The sequence below is a fragment of the Echinops telfairi genome, unplaced genomic scaffold, assembly GCF_000313985.2.
Source record: "Echinops telfairi isolate 266 unplaced genomic scaffold, ASM31398v2 ScPeMD7_7425;HRSCAF=8463, whole genome shotgun sequence".
Classification (NCBI taxonomy): domain Eukaryota; kingdom Metazoa; phylum Chordata; class Mammalia; order Afrosoricida; family Tenrecidae; genus Echinops; species Echinops telfairi.
In genome coordinates this window covers 3,774,230-3,799,156 of record NW_022111325.1, presented here as the reverse complement: position 1 = coordinate 3,799,156, position 24,927 = coordinate 3,774,230, and the positions used below count along the sequence as shown (strand labels likewise).

Below are 24,927 nucleotides of genomic sequence, written 5' to 3'. Positions count from 1 at the left end.
AGTAACTGGGCTCCCAGAGGCCGTGGATTTGGGCACCAGGAGACAAGCTATGTAACCCAGAGTTGAGTCTCCTCTCGCCATCTCTCAGACTCAAGGGACCCACGCCTCCCTCACAAGGTCCCAATAATGAGGTTCAATTAAAATGCTCAGGTTCAATTAGCGTTTCAGAGCTTTAGGGGCAGTCTCGGGGCAAAATATTTTTCACGAGGAACTTAAGAGAAATTAGCACTCTTGTGGACCCGACTGGCATGCAGGGGCAGGAGAGGACTTGGTCTGAAACCCGCATCTGCATAATGGAGGAGCTGAACAAGACGGCACTTGTGTGGGTGTTTGTGCTTCGGCAGCGCCTGTTCTCTATGCCCCAGGTGCTTGCCTAACAGCCAGGAGAAGGAGGTGCACACCAGGGTGTTTTCTTTCCAAGTTTTGAGGTTTTCTTCTCTCCTCAGAGTAAAGCACTAACAGCCCGGATTTCTGCTGCAAAACCAAGACCTCTTAATATAAGGATGGTGATTTTAAAAACTGTGCCAACCAACCTGGTCTTAACACAATATTGCAAGCGCTTTAGCCAAGCCCATGACAATAATCTATTGTTGGGATAGAAATACCCTGGCAAGACATGTATCTAGAAGTTCCGACTTCTGACTTGATGCCAAACTATGATAGATTCTCAGTTCCTTGTGATGCCCAACTCCTGAACATGAATCCCCACTCCCCTTTCCCTGCTGCCAACCCAATGCCGAGCTGGACTTTGATGTGCTCTGCTTTCCACAGTCGCTTTAACTCGCTGCCAGAGTCGCAAACACTAAGCTCTCTGCTATTTGGAATCCCATTACCTGCAACTCTGCTACCAAGCACCCATCCCACAGATCAAAGGTACAATAATGGACAGGACACTGCAAGATCCTGCAGTGACTTCTGAACTATTGAGAGCATATTTTACTACGCTTAGAAGAGGTTGGCATTTGGCGTTTTAATGTCCTCCGCACAAGTTCTTTTCATGTTTGCTCCAAGAAGAACTTTGCTATCAAGAAATTATACAATGTTATTCATGCGAATAAATCAAGATGCTGTCTACAGGAATGGAAAGCAAGAATCCGACCCAACAAAAGAACATGGAAAGGAACTCATGTATGATCTGACGCTTGGGTTTAAACGTCTGCTTAGCAGAAGAGACCGGGTTAGCAGTCCCTATGGGAAAGCCATGGAGGTTTTGAGTATTCACTTGGCAGTATACTCTAGGCCCTGAAATAGGCAGTCCTATCCTACACCATTTGTGATGTTTCAATTAAGGAGGGGACCGTTTGACTCTATACTTAACCAGTAAGACCAAGCCTGAAGGTTTGGCTCTGGTAGCCACATTGGAAGAGGGAAGAACTAAGGTTGTTTCTTCTAGCAGCCCCCTCGTTGTTACCGAAAACACAATACCTGCCTGCAGATAGCTGATGGGTTGTCACATGGGAGAAGCATTACATTTAATCTGTGTGGCTTTATCTTCCTGAATTAGAAGTCATAGGTAAAAAGGATTGAAGGAATCGTTTTCAGGCGCTCCACATAGGATTTAGCGTAGTGGTTGCAAGTTGAACTGCTACCCATAAGGTAAGCAGTTCAAAACCACCAGCTGCTCATTGGGAGAAAGATGGGGCTTTCTACTCCAGTAAAGCGTTACAGTCTTGGAAACTCGCAGGAGCAGTTCTACCCTGCCCTTTGGGGTCACTACGAGTCTGCTCAATGACAGAGAGTTTGGTATTTTGTTTTGTTTTGCTTTGTATAGGCATCACGGTGATCTAAATATTGAACTTGGATGAAATTGGGGAGGAGTAAAAGAAGTCTAGGACACAGTGACTTCTATTTCTTGCCTGGGTTTTAGGGAGCTTTGTTTATACACATGTGTTTTCCCATACTCCTTTGTAGGTATGAGGGTAGTCCAAAAGTATTGCTACTAAGGTTCTAGTTCATACATTCCTGGGTTTAGTACAAGCAAAACATATTTCTGTAACCAGTGACAGGCTGCAGAAACATTCTCTCAATCATTCAGACTTCTTTTTCTTTTCAAAACTCAAGGAACAAAATCTGAGTCCCTCTGAGATGTCACAACTGCCCTTTTGACTTGGTGTGAATTCAGGAGTGCAGACTTTTCCAGGGAAGGTTATCGTTAGGTGTCATCCGCCACAGCCACCCTGTACACAGCAGAACGAAGCATGCCTGGTCCTGAACCCTCTCCACAGTGCTGTTATGGCTGAGCACATGGCAGCAGCCACTGCGTCAACCCACCTCATAGAGGCCCTTTCTCTTTTGGGCCAACCTCCTACTTTACTAAGCACGATGTCCTTTTCCTGGGGCACCACTCTCTAGATAACAAGGTCAAAACATGTGAGACGAAGTTTCACCCTCCTCACTTCTCAGGGGTATTCTAGCTGTCTTTCTTCCCCAAAAGATGTGTTTATTCTCTTGGCAGTTCATGGTACATTCAATATTGCCAGCGGGCAAGTGCATCACTTCTTCGCCAGGCTTCCATAGGCATTGCCCAGGTTTCACATGGAGAAGAAGCACTGAAAATGCCATGGCTTGGCTCGGGCACACCTCAGTCCTCCAAGGATCATCTTCACTCTTCAGCACTGTAAGAAGGCCTTTGGCAGCAGATTTGCCCAGTGCAATAGGGGAAGAGGTTAGCGTGATGGCTACCTGACCTTCAGAAGTGTAGAGACCCGGGATATGTGGAGAAGCAGTGGCTTCGTGTTGAAATATGTTTGTTTAATAAAGGTTTCTATACGTTTCTGTTGGCTGGCCCTCACCTATCTCATCATGAATCAGCCTTAACTAAGCTGCGGTGCCAAGCAGCAGTGGTTCACCGGTTGGTTCAGCAGAGGCGGGGTGGCACTGGGTGAGAAGGTGGGATAGGTGATCTCTGGCACGTATTCCATCCCTAAGAGTCTTTAAATCCATGGATATGTGGCTCATTACACATTAAAGCGAAAGCTTTTCTAGAGTCTTCTTACGGAGATAGGCTTTGGAGTCACTGGATTTGAGGTCTCACTTCACGTTCAGAATACACCCTCATCGGTGTTTTAGACTATGATCCTCCAGTCCCTGTTACGATGATTATCATTTTTATTGGCCATTAAATAATGAGAGTGAGCTAGACATCGTCTGTGCCCGCTTCGGATGACAAATGACATGGCCAGTCATAAAGAGAACGCCGTGAAGGGAGGATGTGAGGCGTAAGCGACACAAAGGAAAGCAAAATGATTCGTGTGGTAAACAGGTCAGGGTTTCATGGATGCGTTACAAGAGCGGGGAAGAGACGTAGAGGCTCGGAGAACCCATTCTGGACAGGTTTAGACCAAGAGAAACAGGCTCTCTCCTGCAGCTAGCTACAGCAGGCTTCCTGGAGGTGGGGGTCTTGAGGAAGGTATATGCTGGTGGTGGAGTTACTGTGGTTAGGTGCCATCGAGTCCGGATTTTCGACTCCTAGTGGCCCTGCATGATGTGGTAGAATTGCCCCATCGGGTTCTCTAGACCATAATCCTTACAGGAAGCAGCCCTGGAAGCACAGTGGCAAAGGTGGTCAGCTGCTAACTCAAAGGCCAGCAGTTCAAACACACGGAGGACAAAGATAGCAGCCTTGGAAACCCCAGGGGACAGTTCTCCTCGGTCCTACCAAGTGTCACTATGAGCCAGAACCAACCAGCTGGCAGCCGTTTTTCATTTTCACAGGCACAGATCACCAACCCGTGGAACGATTTCGGCTAACAGCCAAGCACGTCGCCATTGGGATAAACGCGGACAGTCAAACCTTAAGTTGAAGGAACCTTTCCCTCAGGCTACCCAGAAGGAAAAGCAAACAGATAGCATGGTCATTTCCTCACGTCAGCCCTGAGCGCCCATCCTGTTCACTCCCCTCTCTGCTGGGCCGATATGAGTGGGGGAAGCAAGACCAGAAAGGGGGAAGTGAGAGGAAGGGGGTATTTGTGGACCACGGTGGACGTGGAATCAGGGAGAATCCTCGAGTCACTGGTAGGTAAACAGCCAGGTCTCGGCTCTTCTTGCTTTGGGTAAAGTTACTTCTGCTTTGGACTCACTTAACCTTTACTCTGGGGATCCCCAATCATGTCACTGACATTCATTCTCTCCCCGCACAACAACCTTGAGTGGGTGGGAAAAATAAACCGAAACACATGACTGTTAGCAGCTGCTTGACTCCAATACAGTGAAATGCTAATACTATTTAGTCAGAGTGTATTCTCCTACAGTGATTGACCTTCTTCACTTTACTGAGATACTGTCACGAAGATGAAAAATAAGTCCATTTCACAATTCATTGACTTCACCTTTATGGGAGAAAAATGTTTTAATGTTATGGTTTACTTTATCGATGGGGAAACAGAGGCACGGAGGGATTAGAATGTATCACCTCAAGGGAGGTTTCATGAAATAGTGCCCAGATGAGAAACACCAGGAGCCTTGGTGGGGTGATGGTTACAGATTGGGCTGCTAATTGCAAGGTCAGCAGTTCAAACCCACCACCGCTCCACAGGAGAAAGATGGGGCTTTCAACTCCCATAAAGAGTTACAGTCTCAGACACTCACAGGGGCCGCTCTACCCTGTCCTATAGGGTCGCTGTAAGCCGGCATCGACTCGCTGGCAGTGAGTTTAGTCTTTGAGGTTTGTGAGATGAGAAACTCAAAAAGCCTGATTCTCAAAGTCTTGTGTCCATCAGATTCCCACACAAATTTGAAACATTAAATCCACTCCGTTTGGGAAACTAGGTGATAACTGTTACCAAGCCAGAGTTCTTGATACCAAGAGCAGCATGAGATCTGGGATGGTAACAAAGGCAGTACTGATCCTTGACCTTTGTAAGAGGTTTTACAGTTTATAAACTCTCCTCAGCGGCTAGCACCCTCTGTCCCCATCAAGGACATCAGTACCACCAGCACCGCCACCCCTCTTTTACAGATGAGGAGGCTAGAATTCAGAGATGCTTCACAGCTCGACTGACAGCGCATAGCAAAAGGAGCGCTGGGGTTGAAATTCGGGTCTTCTGAATCCAAGCTTGGGAAGAAGAGGCTTTGGGAAAGGTTTGAGGCTACTGCCCTTTACAGAGACTCAGAAGAGACTGAGGCAGTAGGGTGGTGAAGCCAGTGGGGAGGGCAGGGGGGGCGCAGAGGGTAAAAACAGTCCTAGCCAGCCCATATGTTAGCAGAAAAGGAAATTGCCATCATTAGGCATCTCAAATAATAACACAGAACTGCTCTGGGTACTGTGGGGAGCTACTGACTGAGGCCCTAACCTCTAAGGGCCTGCAATCGAAGACAAACACACGAGGAAGAACAAATATGTACATGCCACACAGGTGGTAGAATGAGAGCAATAATCCACTACAAGAGTAGAGAGGAAGCATTTGTACTGTATATATGAGCAGGCCATGTTTGGGGGGTGGAGAATCTAAGTGCATAAATGAAAAAGAAAGCAGTAAAGAAGGAGCCAGAGAATACACACGCCACGCAAATACAGAATCCAGAAAGGATCTTTTGGAAGAAAAGGAAACGTTTTGGAGGTCTCCTCTCTGTGTGTTCAATTTAACAAGCAGGGAGGGGAGCGAAGGGTGTGAGACTTAGAACAGAAAAGGTTCTAGGCCTGTGGAATAATTTCACAGATGGGAAGGGAGGGAGGGTTTGAGAGGGGATAGAGTCTGTGGACAAAGAGGCCTTTGAGCAAGTAGAAATTCAAGAGAGATTACAACTAGACTCCCAGACTGTGCCTAAGTGTTTCCACCCTCACGCTTTAAGAAAGCTCATGCGCTCCCCAACTAGGGGAACAAGGAGAATCACGTTATGAAAGGCTGTTTTCCGTGGGTGAAGAAGGCAGCAGGGCTGTGGTGAAAGAGATAGTGGAGAGGGACCTTGGGTACACTGGGCACAAAGTCCCCAGCCATTCTGATCTCCCCAGCGTCTCCCACTACAGGTGAGGTTCCCAGAGCACAGCTCATTTATCAGGACCCACTAATCAGGAGGGAATTTTTAGTTTGCTGCAGAGTTTCAGTCCAATGATTAGATTCTTGATGTAATAATTTGCTTGAATTCTGCTGAGATACAACTATTTCTCCATATATCAATTCAGACTCCAGCTAGGTGGTGAGACCCATTTAATCACTGCTAATTTTGTTGTTATGACCCTAATTAGTCGAGAGAAGCAACATTGCCACTAGGAGTCCAAGGTGAATACGAATATGCAGAAGAGCCCCTCTGCTCCTGAGTCCTGATCCTTTGTAGGGTGCAAGATCCTTTGACGTAACTACTGGTTCTAAGGAGAACAATTTCAGAAGCTGCTCATTTCTGGTCACCCTGGTTTCAGAGTTGACACAATTGCTCAGATTTGCATGGGGGTGTGTGAGGATTTTAATGATGATTCTTATAACTATCTTTCGCCAGCCTTTATTGATCTGCCATGTTTACAATGTGTCAGTCTCTATTCTAAGTACTCCAAATGTATTAACAATCTAATACAACCACCTAGTTAAGGAGCCCTGGTGTCAATGGTAGGGATCCCTGGTTGGCTAGTAGTTATGCATTGGGCCACTAACTACAAGGTTAGCAGTTGAAGACCACCACCCCCTCCAAGGGAGAAAGACTTGCTACAACTGTAAACAGTTACAGCCCTGGAACCTCACAGGAGCAGTTCTACCATGTCCTATTGGGTCGCTATGAGGTGGCATCGACTCAATGGCAGTGAGTTTTATTTTTGTCCGCTTTGTTTTTTAGTTTTGGTGTCAGTGATGCATAAGCTGTGGCCTGCTAAGCACAAAGTCGACAGTTCAAACTCAGCTGCTGCTCTGAGGAAGAAAGAAGAGGCTCCTATAAAAATTTACAGCCTCAGAAATCCTATAAACGTTATAGGATTATAAAGGGTGGCTAGGAGTCAGAATCAACTCCATGGGGTGGGGTGTCAAGTATTAAATTCATATTGGCACAGAGGCTAAATAAGTTAGCCAAGGTCACACCACTAGTAGATGAAGGCATTGAGGCCTAACTATAATTTTCATCATCTAGCTAAACCCCTGTCTTTTAAAAGCACAACCAAACATCAGATATTTACATGTAAGACATTGTCAAGGATACTATGCGGAAAGTTGCAACATCTTATCGACAGTTTCTCCACTCAAAGAGCTTGTGGGCTAGTTGTCCGTACTGGTAGTTCCTATTTCAACTAAATGTTGCTTATTTCACTCACATACATAGGATTTTCTAACTCGTAGGCCTGACATCACCAATGCTATTATCCTTTCTTTTTTTTAAACAGGTGGGGCAAGGTAGGCCCCTTGGGGACCAACGAATTCATTTATCGATAGCTAGAGAATGGCTCAGAGTACATCCAGCTTTTTAAACAAGGAACAGTGATGTTGCCATGTCTGTGGCAGACAGGATGGAAAGGTGTTATTAGAACAACAGTCGGAAATGAAGCTTGCTCCTTTATCTCAAATTCCCAAGTTTTTCTTGAATCCTATCTGTCTTCTGCACCTTCTCCACACTTTTATCCTTTAATTTATCTAACTGTTGCCGAGTTCTGCTCCTCTTTCTTCCAAACCTCTAAAGTAAAAGTAGGCCTGGACATGACTCAGAAATATGGGGTTGAAGGTACAGATAAGTAGAACGGCTTACTATCTATTATTGAGTCTTAAAGGAAGAAAAAAGATAGGTCTTAGACCAGTGGTTCTCAACCTTCCTCATGCCTCGACCCTTTCATACAGTTCCTCATGTGGTGGTGAGCCCCCCACCATAACATTATTTTCGATGCTACTTCATCACTGTCATGTGGCTACTGTTATGAATTGGGCGACCCCTGTGAAAGGGTCGTTCGACCCCCAAAGGAGTCCCGACCCACAGGTTGGGAACCGCTGTCTTAATACTTGTAATTGCTTGAGGAGGAACCAACGTGTTTTTTTAAACCGCTGCCATTCCGACTCCCATTTGGACGCACGACAGCGCAGAACTGTCCCTGTTTCCGAGGCTGTACATCCTCTCAGCAGCAGCCAGCCTCACCTTCCTCCGCGGCCGGCCGGTGGGTAACCCACTAGGCCACCAAAGGGTGGAGGCAAAAAGAAAGGAGTGCCGTGGCGGCGGGCTGGGAGACGGGCAAGGTACGGCTAACTGCTGCAGCATGGGGAAAAGTGGTCACGTCTCCGGGTTTTACAGGCAGGCAATGTCAACGCGATGCGCTCGGGTCGCGGCTTCTCCCTAAAGTGTCTGAAAGGGCCCTTTCTTGAAGCCGGCCAGGCCGAACGGAGCCCAGCTCTCCGCCGTCTGGTGTGGCTTTGTCCCGGGCGCCAGGACCTTCCCTGGGAGGCACCCGGGGTCCCTTCCCGCGACAGACGGGACCCAGGGCGCAGCGGCCCGTTGCGCAGCCCGAGCTCCGCCGCCCGCGCCGCGCTGGCAGGGAGCCGAAGCACGCGCGCGCCACGCGGAGCCAGGCGCCCCTCGCTCTGCGTCACTCCCCGGGGCCTGCCGACCCCCTTTCAGGAGCCCCGCGCGGCCGCGGGCCGCGAGCGTGCGTCACGTGCCCCCGCGGCGTGACGCGCGCGCCGCGCCGGGGCGGACGCACGGGCTGCGTCTCGGGAGGCGCGCGCGCTGGGGGCGGCGTGCGGGCGGAAGTCGGGAAAGGAGAAAGGAAAGGGAGACGCCGCTGGGGGCGGCGCCGGCGCGGCCGGGCTGGGAGACCCGCGGGAAGACCCCGCCTCCTGCCCCGCCCTCTCTGCTGGGGATGGAAGTGACGAAAGCAGCCCGAGAGGTCACTTCCTGCTGGGGTGGATGAGGAGGAGCCGGAGACGCCGCGGAGGAGAGCGGACCCGAGACGGACCGTGCTGGGGAGAGGTGAGTGCCCGTCTCGCCGCCCCTGCGCGGCCCCTCCGGACCGGCCTCGCTGACCGCGGTGAGGTCGGTGTCGCGGAGGTCTGGACCTTCCTCCGACCGGGAACCCTGCCAGCCGGGCCTCACCCGGCGCGAGGGGCGGAGGAAGGAAGGGGGGCCCCCGGCTGAGGGTCGACGGGGACCCAGGGCTGCGTGGGTGCCGCGGCCCCGCGGAGCGCCTGGGCCAGGGCGTGGGGGCGCCCCGGCCGGCCAGCGGCGAAGAGACGATGAGGGCAGCGTGGGCTGGGACCCGGCGGCGAGGCGGAGACCGCGGCTCCCCAGTGTGCGGGGCCGGGTCGCGCTCTGAAGGCGGGCCGGGAGCCTGGAGTTTGCGGAGTTGAGGCGAGTGGCCCCTCTGGGACCCTGTGGCCTCGGAGTGAAGCTGTGATCGGCTTGCCCTGGCGCCGGCGGGGGGCTGGGGGAGGGGGCCTGTGTGGAGGAACCGGGGCGCCGGGCTGTTAGGGGGTTCCTGGGCAGCTTGTAGTGGCGGCGTTTGCAGCCCAGACGGAGCCTTGGTGGTTGAAGGGCATGCCTGGGGGGGTGGCACGGGCCGGGCGGTCCCACGGAGCCGCCGTGGAGTCCAGAGCCCTGGGCCGCTTCCTGGAGCCGTGGGGAAATTGGTGTTTTCCTCCTTCATTGTCACTGAAATGGGAGCAGCCGCAGAGGAAGCGCCTGCCTTGTTATTGTGTGGCGTGTGTGTGTTTGTTTTCATTCCTTTGGGATACGTATCTCGGCCTCCCCTACCCCCTGTGGCTTTACGAGACCGAAACCTCTCGCCGATCTCCTTCACGTGTATGAATGGGGGGTGGGGGCGGGGGTGGCAAACGATCAAAAAGAATCCTAGATTAGATGAAATTTGTGACGATTAAGAATTTTCCTGCGCTTTTCTGCACCCCACCCTGGGGCTGCTGAAGCACCTACTTGTTCCCACCAGACTCCAGCCGGCCGATGCGGGTGCTGAGAGCCTGGCCCCAGTCCTGTGGAATTCTGAGGGGAGGTCTGCTTCCCTCCTCCCTCTTTTTTTTTTTTTTGGGGGGGCGGCACAGAGTTGTTCGCTGCGGGGAACAGGAAATTTATTGAGGAGTTGTAAATCTGGCTGAAATCAATTCAGATTGCAGGAAGATTCCGGCCATTTCTTTAGTCAGAAGACTGTGAAATGCCTGCTCCTTCTGCCCCCACACACAACACATTTTGTTACAAGTGAGAGTATCTTTTTTTCTTTTTTCCCCTACAAAAGATTTTGGGCCTGTGTATGTGTGTTTCTAGTATAGAGTGACTGTACATGAGGTGTGTTTACATCCTGTATCCCAGGGTATTTTTCAAGGGGGAGGGGGAGCCACTTTCTGATGGGGAGGAGTTTTTCTTCTCCGGGCTCACATAATTCCGTAAAATAAAATCAGATGTTCATTCTTGGGTGGGAATCAGATGGATTTGGATCTTCCCCTCACACAGGCACCCCCCCCTTTTTTTTTTGTAAAACTGGTACATCTGAGTGAACTCAGGCTTGTGTATCTTGGCATCTGGGCCTGTCTAGTAATAGAAGACAAACTGTTTGACTTGTTTTGGCTGCCTTTTTGGACCCGTTTTCACTGTAGCCTTCCTTTTTTTTTACGTTTGAAGGGCTGGTCAGGCGGAAGAAAGCAAATATTAAAGACAGTGTTTATAGTTCGTGGTTTAAAGTCAGGTGAGAGATAATTATGGCTTTTAAAGGCGATGACCTGAGGACCATCATTTGATGATTTGGGGATTAGCAGTTTGAAGGTGACATGTTTGAAAGAGAGGGTTGCATAATGAAGGAAAGGTAGGGAAAGACTACCAGAAAACCCTGGGTGGTTAGTAAATAGCATCTTGAAATCATTTTGATGGCTTGTGTCTTTCAGCAGGCGGGTGAAAATGAAAGCAGGCTGTAGCATCGTGGAAAAGCCAGAAGGAGGTGGAGGTGAGCAGAAGTTAATAATCTCTGATCTGCCTAGAATATTCCTTAGTGGTTCCCATTCCCCTGAGGCACTTGGGCTCTGTTCACCAGTGCCAAGCCGTGACTGACAACCTCATGCTTGTTGGATGGGATACAGCTAGGACATTTGTAGACTTGGGTTCCTATGGATAATATATTTATTATGTCTGCTCTACATGCCTTTGTGCCAAACTCTAAAGTCTTTCCAATTCAAGCCACAATTCCAATTTGGGGGCAAAATTCAGCTTTATTATCCTGAAACACTAAATTTCCCTTTTTCACATGTTCCCTTTTGGAACTTTCACGCCCTCATAGAAAGTAGGTGTGGGCCTCAGTAGCACGTGAAAGGGTGTGAGAATGGATAGGACACCTGGTGTTTCTGCTCTGCGCTATCAGATTGAACAACTGCCACTAGAATGGGTAACTTACTTGTGCTTTCCTCGCCCCTGTTGTGGTTAGCCCAAGCTGACTGAGAAAGTGTTGATGGCATGTTTGCAAAGCTCTCGAGAGATTCTGAGCAATGGAATGTGAAGACAGGGGTGCTAGTATGTTTGTACCTAGCTCCCGACTACCTTAAACTTGCCCTTTTCACAAATTAAAGGATATCAGTTTCCTGACTGGGCCTACAAAACCGAGTCGTCCCCAGGCTCCCGGCAGATCCAGCTGTGGCACTTCATCCTGGAGCTGCTCCAGAAGGAAGAGTTCCGCCATGTCATCGCCTGGCAGCAGGGAGAGTACGGGGAGTTTGTCATCAAGGACCCAGACGAGGTGGCCCGCCTCTGGGGCCGCAGGAAGTGCAAACCACAGATGAACTATGACAAGCTGAGCCGGGCCCTCAGGTAAGGGAAAGAATCCTCGTATTCTTGGTGTTAGCAGATTGGCAGGAGACTAACTAAACATTTTCCTGAAGGTTAGATTAAAAGTGTATCGGGCGATAAGAGACCATGCTATCTAAGGGAATAACGTGTAGCTTTCCAGTGGGAATCGAAGAGCTGTTGGATCTAAGTGGCACAGGCATAGAAGAAGACAAGGCCTATCTTTGGTTCTCTGTGGGAGGGATTTCCAACATGGAAATGGATCCTGACAGACAGCCGATTCTCCTTTGTAGTGGGCGAGAGTGAAGGTAAAACATGGATTGGAGCTCATTTATAATCTAAAGGATTATTGGTGCCGGCTTCCAGAATTTCTGTTCTTTAGGCTTTAGGCTCCCTGGAAGAAACTAGAAGGGTGAAGGAAACACACAGGAGGAGATCTGAGAGTTGGCTCACAGAATGGCAATTGCTTAGCTGTTCAGGAACTATGTCTGAACGACATCTATCAGTCCATAGATTCCTTGATTGTCGCCCTCCAATATGTATAGTGATTGATGGTTATCTGCTTTCTCCATTTCTCTTTCTCCCTTGTCAAAGTCTTTACATCTTATATCCTTTGGCCCCTGGAAGGTAGAAGGTCATCTGTGACCTGCACTGCTAAAGAGCTAGGAGTTAAAGAATCCAGTTAACCTTGACATTTCCCTGCCTTTCTTCAACACCCTGGGTATAAAATAAAGTTGTGGGCTTACGTCCCTTTGAGTCTTTGAAGGTGAAGCAAGCCTAGCTGGTTGTTATTTTCCAGACCAGTGTATACTATTGTCTGACCTGCCACCATAAAACACTCCTACATTCCTTTGTCTGTGCCTTGAGCGTAGGCCTCAAGACTAATCACATCGGGTCTTCCAAGAGATTTGTTTGCCCCTCTTGGGCAAAGCAGGAAAGAGAAACTCAGCAGTAAGTGACATACAGTGAGAACAGGAAGGAAATGGATTATAGAATTGAAATTGTAGCACAGTGGAGAAGAAAGGTGATTGGATCTGGCATAGGTGATAGATATTTTGTAGAACTCTAGCCAAACTTAACTGAAAATTGGCTGGGAAAAGCAAGCTCATAGATCTCCCAGTCGGAACCTACGGGTCAGGCAGCAAAAGAATGATAGTGGTGTTTGTGCTGGTCTTAGTGGCTACCTATATGTATCAAAAACTTGATAACCAAAAGATGAATTAACACACGTTCCTCTTTTTACAGATACTATTACAACAAGAGGATCCTTCATAAAACAAAAGGGAAAAGGTTTACTTATAAATTTAACTTCAACAAGCTGGTGATGCCCAACTACCCATTCATCAACATTCGATCCAGTGGTAAGATGCAAACTGTCTTGGTGAGGGATGAATTTTGGTGAGGGATAAGGAAATCTTGGAAACCCAAGCCAAAGGGCAGTATGTTTAAGAGGATTTTAGAAACAGATACGTAATTGATCTCTTGAGTTGCCGCAGTGTTTTTGCTCAGGTTTCCATTCATGTCCTAAAAGGGGAGTAATAAGCTATTGAGGTAACTTACCAAGATACATTTGTTTGTTTACTGGGTTTCCTTTTCTGCATATTGGTGCCCTGGTGGTACAGTGGATTAAGCTTTGGCCTGCTAGCCTGGGGGTCAGTTCTGCAGGAGAAAGTTAAAGCTCTGGTAGAGACTCACAGTCTTGGAAACCCTGGAGAGCAGTTCTGCTCTGTCCGGTAAGGTGATGGCAGTGGGTTTATGTATGTTCATCTCTCAGATAGCATTTCACTCTCCTCTTGGAAAATGCTGTTCCATAGGTCTGTGTTGATCTTGACACTGGGGATTCAGTGCGAACACCCCGCCCAGTGACTCCTTTCATACAGGAGAGCCTGTTTCCACAAACACTTCCGATTTTCTATGAAACTAGCAACTCTCTTATCAAGTGAATATCATCAAAACCACAGCATCCTTGATCGGAGAAAGGAGCTTCATATGTTTGCTGTGAAAAGCAATGCCTTTTTTTTTTTTAGCAACGTCTTTTCTTTGATCTGTACCAATGAGTCCTCAGAGAACAAGGCTCTGGGGTTACATGACCTCTCCCCAAACACAACAGGGACACCCCCACCCCCACTCCCCCCAACTTGCTTGCTTCTGCTTTCCGGTGCAGCTCTTCAGAAAGGTTTTATGTCTGTCTCCTGATGGTAGTCTCTTAGACTGCCTTAGAAGGCTGTTTGTGATTTTTTAATGTGAGTCAGCCCCACCTCCCCACCCCCGGCAAAAGAAAGGGTTGTGTTTAACTGTCCTGACCAATCTGTTAACACACTGCTTTTGTTACAGTGTGTGTTAAGCAAAGAAACAGTCCAACCTGATTCTGCAGAATACAACTTCTCAGAGAGAAATTGAAAGAAACCTGAAAAATTAGAGGGGGTGTGGCTGAGAGAATATAATGCGAGATCTATGGTGGATATGTAATTACTACACAACAAGTTAGGGCAGTTTTGGCTTGACTCTGCTATCATTGCAGTTCCATCTTTCCTTCTGTGGCCACTCCCTCCTGTCCCTGGGGCATGCATTTAAAAAAAATGGTATTGGAATGCGTCTCTCTAATTACAACCTGTTTTCTTTCCTTGTGCCTGGGGGAGAGGCGTTAGGAAATCAAACCTGTTCTAGCCACTGGAATCTTGTTTCCTCTATTTCTCACTCTTGCCACCCCCTCACTTACCTGGGAGAGGGATTGGGATTGAGATTGGATTCTAGATGGATGTGCCAGCAATGTTGAATGTATCTGTTCTACACAGCACGAGCGCACACCCCAGTAAAGCGCCTCATTCAACGTCATCTTCTGTCTTTAGCCCATTTGTGTCTATCAAAGCCTAGGTAGCTGTCCAGGCTCTTGGACAACCTGTAATGGGACATCCATCCTCACTTAGAGTCAAGTGCTGTCAACATTTCCAAAACAATTTGTTTCTGCTTGATAGCAACATGTACAAGTGTGCTTAGTATTATTGAATGATGGATTGTTAATAAAATTTGTAAGAGCCCCCCCCCAATGAAATGGTTACTAAAAAAGTCAAGTGCTTTTTAAGAGCAGTGAAATCTGGATCCTCACTCTCATGACTCAGTGTAGAAGTTTAGCAACAGTAGAGGCCAATGCAGCCCATAGGTCCTGAAGGCTGCTGAACTGACTTTGATCTTTAACTCAGCTCAAGATTTTAATCAAAAAGTCAAAGGGAAGGAGGAGCAGTTTATATTTCTTTTGGGCATACTCTTTGGTTGTTTACATCCCAAACAGATAACTATACAGAACTGGATCCATTATTATCATAGAGGACTTCTGTCCAGCTAAGCCAATTGTTGTTTTGTTTTGTTTAGGCCAGGGTTGGTTTGTTAGGATTTAGGTGAAAGTTTATGAATGCAAAAGAATGTAACTTTTACTGCCCCGAGGGAGATAACCATTCAACACCCCAGCCCTGTAGAAATTTGTCTTGATAACTACATTTCACAAATGATAAAATTAGGGTTGGAGGAGGGTGAAGTAAAAGATTGATCAAGGTGGAGTGAATACAGTTATCTATTGAGTAGTTTCTTAGGCCACCGTCCCTGAGATTTAGCTGTAGAGATCTAACTTGTGTTGAGCAGATGGGATGTTCCTCCCAGAGAGTCCTTTGTCCAGTGGATGAGTTAAAACTGAGAGATAGAGACAAAGATTTTGGATTTCTTTCCTTCAAAAAACTTGAGTTGAACAGGAAAGATTAGATATACATGGTTTACTACAATAAGGGACTGATAAACACTAAGGAATGGTGCTGTGTAGATTGAGGTCCTGGGGGCCAGAGGCTCTAGAGAGATGCAGTGTTTTAAATGAAAACAATGCTTGCTGATTGTAGTATACCCAAGAAACACAGATGTTTATATTCTTTCTCTTCCCCTCTAATCCTTCTCACTGTTTGGGCTAGATTACTAACATTTGGATAGTGTAGTGTTGAAAGCACTTCTATTTATAGCACCTCATTTTATCCTTAAAAGAATCCTATAAAATATATTCTTAAATATATACTTGAATGTTCACTTAATGTTTGTGCTAAGAAACATTGGGAAACTAGATGGTGCTGGTGAAATGCTTACTTGGTCAGGATGGAGGCAGAACAGCAGGGCAAGGACGAGCCCGAGGCCTCTCACTCTCAGGCTTCCCTTGTGGTTTTTCTTTTGTTTTAAAGCTTCAAACCCACCTTCAGAGAAATTGGGGGGGGAGGGGGGCAGGCAAAGTGACTTTCTGAATTCATCAACTGTTAACATTTTCACCATATTTCACCACTTTAACTCTTTCTAACTTACATGTACTCTTTTAATCTTTGGAGATTAAGTTGCAGACATATGACAGTCCCGCCCTGTGTACTTGAGCATGTAGCTACTGAGAGCAAGGACATTCTCCTCTGTAGCCACAACACCTTTATCACACAAGAAGTTTAACATTGTTCTAATAATATAGAATCAATAATCAAATGGCATCCTCTCCCACCTGATTAAATTTTTATTTGTGAACCATGAATATTCTTATTTACTAAATATTCCTTTATTTTAACAAATACTTATTAAAATCTGCTTTAGGGCTCATTGTGTAACAGTTGTTCTTGTTATTCCCATTTTCATATAAGGAAACAGATGCGTTTGAGAAGTAGTTGTCCAGAGTCCCGCAGTTAATGAGTTTGGGGCCAGGGTTGTAAACCTACACAAAGTCATTGTTTGCTTCTATTAAGCCAGAGAGGAAAGGCTCCCATTTGTGGCTTATGTAATGGGCCACCAGAGGGAAAGTGCCAGAACTGAGATTCAAACCCCGGGTTTCTAACTGTTCTCATGTTTTATGATAGCTCCTTGGAGGTGGGCTTCTCCAAAGCAGTGGTATTCAGGTGTTTTTTCAGCAGTGAAAAATTGGGCCCAGAAATAAAACCTTAAATTTGATAGCTCGACAAATGCAATAAAAGTAAGGCTACCCCAGTTAATGAGAGGTTAGGGGACCAGAGTTCTACCTTCCCCACATTGCTCCTACATCTCGCCTTCCTCTGTTACTACTCCACATACACTTGGGGGGGCGCTTCATATTCTATCTCCTCTTTGCAGATTTACCTTGATTAATGAGTTTGCACCTGAGCATGAGTGAAAGCTGAGAAACACTAATCCAGAAAGAAACAACTGCTGTTAACCCCAGCATTCCTCAGGTGGTTAGGGTACATGATCCTCCACCCCCACATCCTTTCAGGAAAACCTTTGGAAGTGTTGTGTGTGCTTTTTTGCCGTGTTATAAAGGAAAGAATTCCATAGGTACTGCAGAGCATTTTTCTTCAGAACACTAGTCTGGGAAATGCTGCTGTGGCACAAGGTCCTCTGTCCCATGTGCCTAAAAGCCACCGTCTTACACATACCAGCCCAGCCCGCCATCATATCTCAGGATGGTTCCATTCCACTGGGGAGCGGGGGAAGCCGTTGATTGGGAGCCATTCCCAACCACACCATGGCATATGCACCATTTTTGTTTCCTCCTAGATTTCTAGACATTACTTGGGGCTTTTTTCTTCTCCCATAGCTGACTCAGTGTGTCAGTGATAGAAGATGTGCCCACACCTCCCATGATCCCCCTGAGGTGTTGGATAACAAACCTTTCTCCTACCTTTTTTGTCAGAAGGGCCTTTGGGGCAAGTTGAAAACCTGTGAGCCCCTGAGGTTGACGTGCTTAAATGTTAGCATACAAATTCGGGCAAGGTCGCTGCACATCCTGGATTTTCTCCCCACCTCTTCATTGCTTAGAAACAGGATGGGAATGGAGATCATCATATATCATTTGTTTGAAGAACATAGATTTGGAGGGCTTCAAAAGTGTTTTTTATTCGAATCTTCAAGTTAGAGCTGTATGCCAGAAACGAAAAAAAGATATGTCATACAGTGTTAACAACTGTCATACAAATTTTTGTTTTTATTTTCAGGGGTATTTTAAATCTGTTTTTACTAAAATTTGGGCTTGTTCATGTGTTATATGTGATCTTATATTAGATCTTTGGGTATTTTGTTGCACTGACATTATAAAAATAGCCAAAATTCTAAAAACAAGGAAGACTATTTGCAAAGCTAAAAGCTGCAAATGAAATGAGTAATTAAAGGTGTAAAGTGGAAGACAGAAGGCTTTTTTAAAAAGCCCTTTATTCGTTCAGCTAATGTTTATTGAGCACCTAATTATTATGCTCTGGACTGTTCAGAATCCAGTTAACAAGAGTAAGCCTCTGCCCTGGTGGAATTTATATTTCAGACTCTAGATAAATAAGTAGGTCTGAGGACTCTGAAGACAATAAAAGGAGCAAGAGGCTAAAGAAAGGAAAGGTGGCCACGAAACTGAGTAGAGGAACCTGAGCATTTGTTGCTAGGAAGATAGAGAATTGGGGGGTGCATTCTGCCTGGAATACTGGTTTCCTGTTGCTACTAAACAGTGTGCACCTACGTCGCATAAGTCAAGATGAGGGCAATGAGTGGCCAGACCTCTGATGCAGCCTTTTGTCCTTTCCGCCATCACAGGTGTGGTCCCCCAGAGTGCTCCACCAGTGCCAACAGCCTCCTCCCGCTTCCATTTCCCGCCCCTGGACTCCCATTCACCAACTGGTGATGTGCAGCATGGCCGCTTCTCTACTAGCTCCCTAACGCCTTCTGCCCAAGAGTCTTTGAGTGACGGCCCTGACAGGAAGGTGGAGCTTTCGGAGCTGGAGGACGGTTCAGCCACTGACTGGCGTCGCACCGTGGATCTCATGTCTTCCCGGAATGCTGTTGGCGGCGGAGGGATTGGCCATCAGAAGCGCAAGCCTGACATCATGCTTCCTCTGTTCTCTAGGCCGGGGATGTACCCTGACCCCCACAGCCCCTTCGCTGTCTCTCCGATCGCTGGCCGTGGAGGTGTCCTTAATGTCCCCATTTCACCAGCCCTCTCTCTAACGCCCACCATCTTCTCCTATAGCCCATCACCAGGCCTGAGCCCCTTCACCAGCAGCAGCTGCTTCTCCTTCAACCCTGAGGAAATGAAACACTACCTTCATTCACAAGCCTGTTCTGTGTTCAACTACCACCTGAGTCCCCGGACTTTCCCCCGTTACCCAGGGCTCATGGTTCCGCCCCTGCAGTGCCAAATGCACCCTGAGGAGTCCACCCAGTTTTCCATCAAGCTGCAGCCTCCACCAGTTGGGCGGAAGAACCGGGAGAGGGTCGAAAGCAGTGAGGAGCCTGCACCTGTCAGTGCTCCCACCTCAATCCCCATCCCCCCAAGAATTAAGATGGAACCTGCTTCCGAGAAGGATCCAGAAAGTCTCCGGCAGTCTGCCCGAGAGGAGAGTCGCACTCAGGAGGAGGGCGCTGTGCTGGGCAGGACCATGGACGAGGAGAAGGGTGCCATCTTTGCCCGCCCGACTGCACCGCCCGCCTGGCCCTCTGTGCCTGTTAGCACCCCAAGTGAAGAACCCCTAGGAGTGACTGAAGACAGTGAGGACAGGCCTGGCAAAGAGCCCAGCGCACCTGAGAAGAGAGAAGACGCCCTGATGCCCCCCAAGCTCCGCCTGAAGCGGCGCTGGAACGATGGCCCAGAAGCCCGAGAGCTGAGTAAGAATGGCACGTTCCCCTGGAACGGCTCAGGACCCCGGGGCTTGGCAGCAGCCGCCGCTGACGCTTAGAACTGGAAGTGCATTGGAAGTTGTTTATACTATAATCAAATACATACATGTATTTATGTAGCAAGATTTCGGGGTGGGGTGGGAGGGAGGGAGGGAGGGAGGGAGGGGATTAGACTGGTTTGATCATTCTAGGGGCATAGACGTGTATTTTTATGTTTGGGGGATGGGATGGGGATTTCTTGTGTTGTAAATTAGGTGGGATATGAACACACTTTTTTCCTGGTGAGTACGACATGGAGGGTATTTGACTGAAAGGAGGAGGAGCCTCCATTTCCAGTTGAGGCCTACACTTTCTGACAAGGAAACTCTCAACGGGCCAAGATACTTCCTGGTCCTGTGGTAGTTCAGGCTCCAGGCGTTGGGTTTTTTCTATAATATTTATATATGGAAAGCCATTGATGAATTTCTATTTCTCTTTTTGCTCTGAGAGACATACGTCAAAGGGAAGGGGGCATGGTTGGGAGGTTGAGCAGCGGAAGGCCATTAATAAGTATTTGCCTGGAATGTTTCTTTATAATTTTTTTCAGAGGAGGAATAAGATCATCTCAGTCTTAACTTGGAGGGAGGGAGAAGTGGTTCAGATGTTGCTTTTTTCCTCTCCTTTGTTGTCATTGATTGGCATTTTTTCCTTTTCCTTTTTTTAACAACAACAAAAACTTTTCAGGAAGCATGAAACTTAATGCCAATTAGAGTGGGACTGAGAAGGCACAGGAGCTGTCCGTCTCTGAGCCGCTGCGTTTCATGGACTGTCACCTATCACAGAAGCCATGAGGAGTTGTAAACTCTTGTTCAGGGAAGAAAGAAGAGGGCAGGAGGAAAGTAGCCCAATGCCTTTAAAAACAAAACAAAAGACCTGCAACTTTCCCTTTTCCAAAGTCCGAGTGTGAGCAAGCTCATTGGGAGGCACGGCAGTGTTGTTGGAAATACCTTTCCATTACGTCTGCTTCTCGTCATTTTCTTAAGTCGAGCCTTAACTATGAACATTGTTTATGTGATACGGGTCTGTCGGCATCAACCTGTAAGAAGGGCACAGACAACTTTTCAGATAACTGAGGAATGTCGAGGCATGGTTAACTGTCTAGCTGGTAGATAGTCGTTCCCTCTTGATGTTACTGGGCTGGGTAGCAGGCTGGATTATGGGGTTTGCTGGGCAGGTGATTGATAACAATACACAGGCGTTGGGTGCAAAGAGAGTTCTTGGATCTGAAGGAAGAGATGGATAGAAGCCATGGGAGACAGCCAGATGTGGACTGGAAGAGTGGATCTCTGTGTTGTGTTGCTGTTCTTGGCATACCCATAACTCTAGGTGGTTTGTATTCTCATGATCAGTTGACTGTTCTACATGAAAGTCCAGAGTACACATTGAGGCCTTGTTTCTTCACAGGGAATTTCCTTCCCACAACTTCAAAGGGACGGGAAAGTACTGATCCCACATGAAGCAAAAGAGGCCTGGGCTGGAGGCAAAGGAAAGGAAGAAGCAGCCTGTCTGTGTAGACTACGGCTCAGATTAGCCTGACAGCCGCACGAGGGAAAGTGACCCTTCAGTCCGGTTCAGGGCCGGGGTCAAGGAATTAGAGACATTCCTGGCTCTGCCTTAGCCTCGGTGAACTCTGTATGCAAAGATGTATTGGAAAGTTGTCTTTCAACGGTAGGGTACATTGTTTTCTTTTTTAACTGTACTGCTACATGTGAGAGGAGCAAAGGAAAGGTTAGAGCAGGTAAATCATTAGATGGCCTGGGATGGTGTAAACCCATCATGCCATTACTTGGAAGTGGCCTCCCCCTTGTTGGAGTCAAATCCCAGGAGTGTGACTTGCCTTTCCTCAGAAAAGTAACTCAGCCTTTCAGGCTGCCTTTGGTGGCTGTGGTTTTTTGCCATTTGCGCTCTGCACCGTGACTTACCTCTGAATCAGAAAGCAAGCCCAGGCAGGTGGAGGAGGGATCTCTGCTTTGGCATTGCCCGATTTAACCAGGGAGGCTCCGCTGGCCACCCTCTGTCCCCTAGAGCGGGGAGGGCCAGCAGGTGTATGAACTCAGGAATAGAAAACATGAGGCCTTTAATATAAGAGAGGAAGAAAACTTCACAATGCATACGTGTAACCCCTAGAACCCAAGTGCCAGAATTAATTCCTAGATGCTGCTTCTGTTTGAACAAAAAGTCATCCTTTTACACTTGAAGAGAAATACATACACTCAAAATGTTCAGTTCCATGGAAAGTGTGTTTTTTAAGAACTTGATCTGGTGTTTGTTTCCTTTGATTGCCATTCAACTAATAAATCGTTGGTTGGTCTGCACTGCACGCTGGGGTGGGAGGAGGTCCTCACACGGAGCCCAGCTTGTGCTTGCTCAGAAAGTGGATGGGGAATATGGTGGCCGTGCTGTGTCCTGATGAGAGAAGTGGAAGGTAGTGTCTCATCCCCATCCTCCTGGCAGCGCCTGTCACCAGCCGGGCACAAAGCCAGACCTTTCTCTTGTCGTGCATCTTATCACTGCCCAATCGCAGGTGGGAAGGGGCAGGGGGCCACGGTCCTATTAACTCTTCCCCTGCCCCCCCACCCTTTCCCCTAAACTTTGCTGTGCCAAATATTAAAAACCTTGCAACTAAAAATCTATTTAAATTTTAGCAGTTAAAAACATGTAAACAGTGCTGTTTTTGCTCTGAGAGGGGAAAATGGAGGCGTCCAGCCTTGCTGAGCTCACTCCCCTTTAAAAAAAGTTGATTTAGCCAATTCAGGTTCCAGTTTTGAAGCTGCATTGCATTAAACCCAGCTCCCTAATAACTAACAATTGCTGCACCCGAGTCCTCTGCGGGCCAGAAACCTTCAGAAGCATTAAAAGAAGTTGAAGCTTGTCACTTCTCACCAAGTATAGGGAGCCACTTGGCTGTGTGTCCCTTGCTTTTTATTTATTCCATGATTATGTTTGTGCTTTACGTTTTGAAAACAGTAATAGAACATACATTTTTATTCTTAAAAGAGAAAACTTTGATCCAGTCTTTTCCAGAACTGTTGCATTTTTTTTTCCTTTCAGTTTACTTGCGGGCAGGGGGTGGAAGGTGAGTTACCACTTCATTTGTTCTGAAATACTTAGGCATTCTTAGTTAAAACATTGTGATGCAGGGATTTGTGACCCATCCACATGTGAAAGATGACTTCATTATCCGCCTAAGCAGAATAAAGTGTGTATGTGTACATAAAATGTAAGTAAGCTTCATTGTGCAGTGCCTTTTAGATGTTCTACTTTCTATAAAGTCTTCAATTTTTGCATATATATATTATATATATGATGTAATGTTATAGAAATATATGTATAATATACATATTTTTCCAGGGGTATCTGATAGCTTGTATTTTGTTATGGAAGTTGAAAGAAAAAAAAAGTATTTTACCTCAGAAATTAAAGTTAAATAAAAAAAATTTTAAGTAATGTTTGCTGAGAGTTGGTTTTGTTCATCAATGAGCAAGAGTGGTCGGGCAGAGAAGACTCCAGGCAGGGCCAGCTCGGTGTGCCCTGTGCACGCCGCGCTTCTTGCCCACGGGTTCTGACAGCGATGGGGACGGTTGGGGCTCTAGGCCAGGAGGTACTGGCAGTTTCCTAGGCGAGCTAGAGGGAACCCGAATCCAAAGACAAGTTGGGGGAGTTCCTTCCTACCTGACGGCTGTGAGGGTTTGCTGGGTGTGGCAAAGTCAGCATGACGGCCACCTTTCTCCTTCCATCTCATGAAATGGCCCACAGCCCCATTCATAAAGCAGAAGTGAGTTCTGATGGCCCTGGGTGCCTGTTGATGAGAACGTTCTGGAAACAGTGATGGCAGTACAACATTGACTGTGAGGAGGATGTCTTGGGGGAAAGATGAGCCTTTATCACAGTGGACAAGTCTAGAATGAAGCTTTGTGCTCCATTGTCTCCTTTTCACAGCCCTGACTTAAAGGACCCTGTATAATCAAACTCCTGTTCACCTGCTCGCGTCCATACATGCACACCAACCCTGCACAAGATAGCGCCATTAATCAGGCACCCTGTCTGCCATTTTCAGGGGCTTTCAGTAAGACAGAGAGGTGCTGTGTTTATAGAGGGGAGAGTACTTGAGTCACGGGGGTTAAATAGCCTGACCAAAGCACCAGTGTCTGGTCTTTCTCTACTTCGCCTGACCAGTATAACTCCAGAATTCATCCTGGCTGTCTGCTCCCAGGTCCCCCTCTGGGAACTCACCCATGTTGGCGTCTGGGTCAGCAGCCCTTGCTACGCTTGTCAGTGCTCTGCAGGTCTGCCTTCTGTGCAAAGCCTGAGGGAGCTGGATAGATGTTTATTGAGTAAGTGATTAACAAATAAAGGCCATTTGACACGTACCAAGAGGGTGGGGAGGGGAGTAAGTTCCGAATCTAAGGACAGGATAAGAGGAGTGGCCGGAGGGGAGGTGCTGCCCTATGTGGTATCTTTCCGGTCACCCTTCCAGATCCCCAGCAGAGCTGAGCCCATCGTAGGGTAGGAGAAGGGCTGTTCCCACCCCAGCCCTCTCCCCTCTAGGACCCACCTATGCAACTATCCCTCTCTCCTGTCTTCAGCCTCTGCCCCTTTCTCCTTCAAACCTGCCTCCCCTTAGGACACACACAGGACATTACTCAAAGGCAGCGCTTCTCAACCTGTGGGTCACGACCCCTTTGTGGGTCAAATGACCCTTTCACAGGGGTCGCCGGATTCATAACTAAAAAAATTACAGTTCTGAAGTAGCAACAAAAATAATTTTATGGTTGGGGGAGGAATCACTACAACATGAGGAACGGTATCAAAGGGTCGTGGCATTAGGAAGGTTCAGAACCACTGCTCAAAAGAAATGTAGGCAAGGGGAAAATGAACTGAGATCATAGAGTCCAACCCCTAAAGGATTCTCCTCTGGCTTTCCATTTTCCACCACACCTGCAATTTGAGACTGAGCCCTAAGGCCTGGGTGGGCTTTCCCAGGCCTGCTCCCTGCCTAGTCTCAACTTGGCTCTAGCTTCACTCACCTGCCAACCTCCAGGAGAACAGGCTCTCTCTGCCACGCCCTCCTCCAACACCCTGCCCCTCTTGGCCCTGTTCCTGCTTCTCTCCCCTCTAAGAAGCTGGAGAACTGACACCCCCTTGGAAGGAAGATACCAGCAACTGGTTCCAATCCCCTGGCCCCACTCACCCATTTCACCCTCTCAGCACCCTGGACAGTCTACAGACTACTCGGTGCCTTGGTTCCCCTGATTTATGGAGTTGTGAGCATTGAATGAGAAGATGCACATAAAGCATTTAGTCCTCAAAAAGGTGGGCGTGGTGCCATCTTCACTGCCCTCCATCCCCAAGAGGAGGTAAGTACTACGATCTCCATCTTCCAGGTGAGAAAAAAGAGGCCCTGGATGGGTACGCGAATGACAGTATCCTAGAAACTCAAAAAGAAGTCTCCCAGCTCTGCACCACATACTCTCCACTGCCTTGGTTCTAGGCTTGTTTCACAAGCACATCTTCCTCCCAACTGCTCAGGATCCAGTGCACACAATCAGGGAGGCAAGGCCGTCAGTGGGACAATCC

General features: G+C 47.7%; 1 protein-coding gene across 3 annotated transcripts; it reads left to right on the top strand.

Moving 5' to 3' along the window:
* Positions 1-8,785: 8,785 nt before the first annotated feature.
* On the top strand, positions 8,786-22,797 carry ETV3 (ETS variant transcription factor 3). Of its 3 annotated transcripts, XM_045298484.1 has the most exons (6): positions 8,786-8,868; positions 10,785-10,843; positions 11,460-11,697; positions 12,919-13,034; positions 18,232-19,299; positions 20,035-22,797. In XM_045298484.1, exons 2-6 carry the CDS (start codon positions 10,798-10,800, stop codon positions 20,058-20,060), a joined length of 1,494 nt encoding a protein of 497 aa, XP_045154419.1. In that variant the 5' UTR covers positions 8,786-8,868; positions 10,785-10,797; the 3' UTR covers positions 20,061-22,797. The 3 variants fall into 3 exon arrangements, with proteins under 3 accessions (XP_045154419.1, XP_004714778.1, XP_045154418.1); XM_004714721.2 differs by lacking the exon at positions 20,035-22,797 and having other exon boundaries at positions 18,232-19,436; XM_045298483.1 differs by lacking the exon at positions 20,035-22,797 and having other exon boundaries at positions 8,846-8,868; positions 10,788-10,843; positions 18,232-19,436.
* The last annotated feature ends 2,130 nt before the right edge of the window (positions 22,798-24,927 follow it).

What these genes read in the sequence shown, in the direction of transcription:
- ETV3 (XM_004714721.2), top strand. Translation starts at nt 10,798, where the DNA reads ATGAAAGCAGGCTGTAGCATCGTGGAAAAGCCAGAAGGAGGTGGAG. An exon ending in AAGCTGAGCCGGGCCCTCAG is followed by an intron (nt 11,698 to 12,918) that starts GTAAGGGAAAGA and finishes CTCTTTTTACAG; the next exon opens with ATACTATTACAACAAGAGGA. An exon ending in CATCAACATTCGATCCAGTG is followed by an intron (nt 13,035 to 18,231) that starts GTAAGATGCAAA and finishes CCGCCATCACAG; the next exon opens with GTGTGGTCCCCCAGAGTGCT.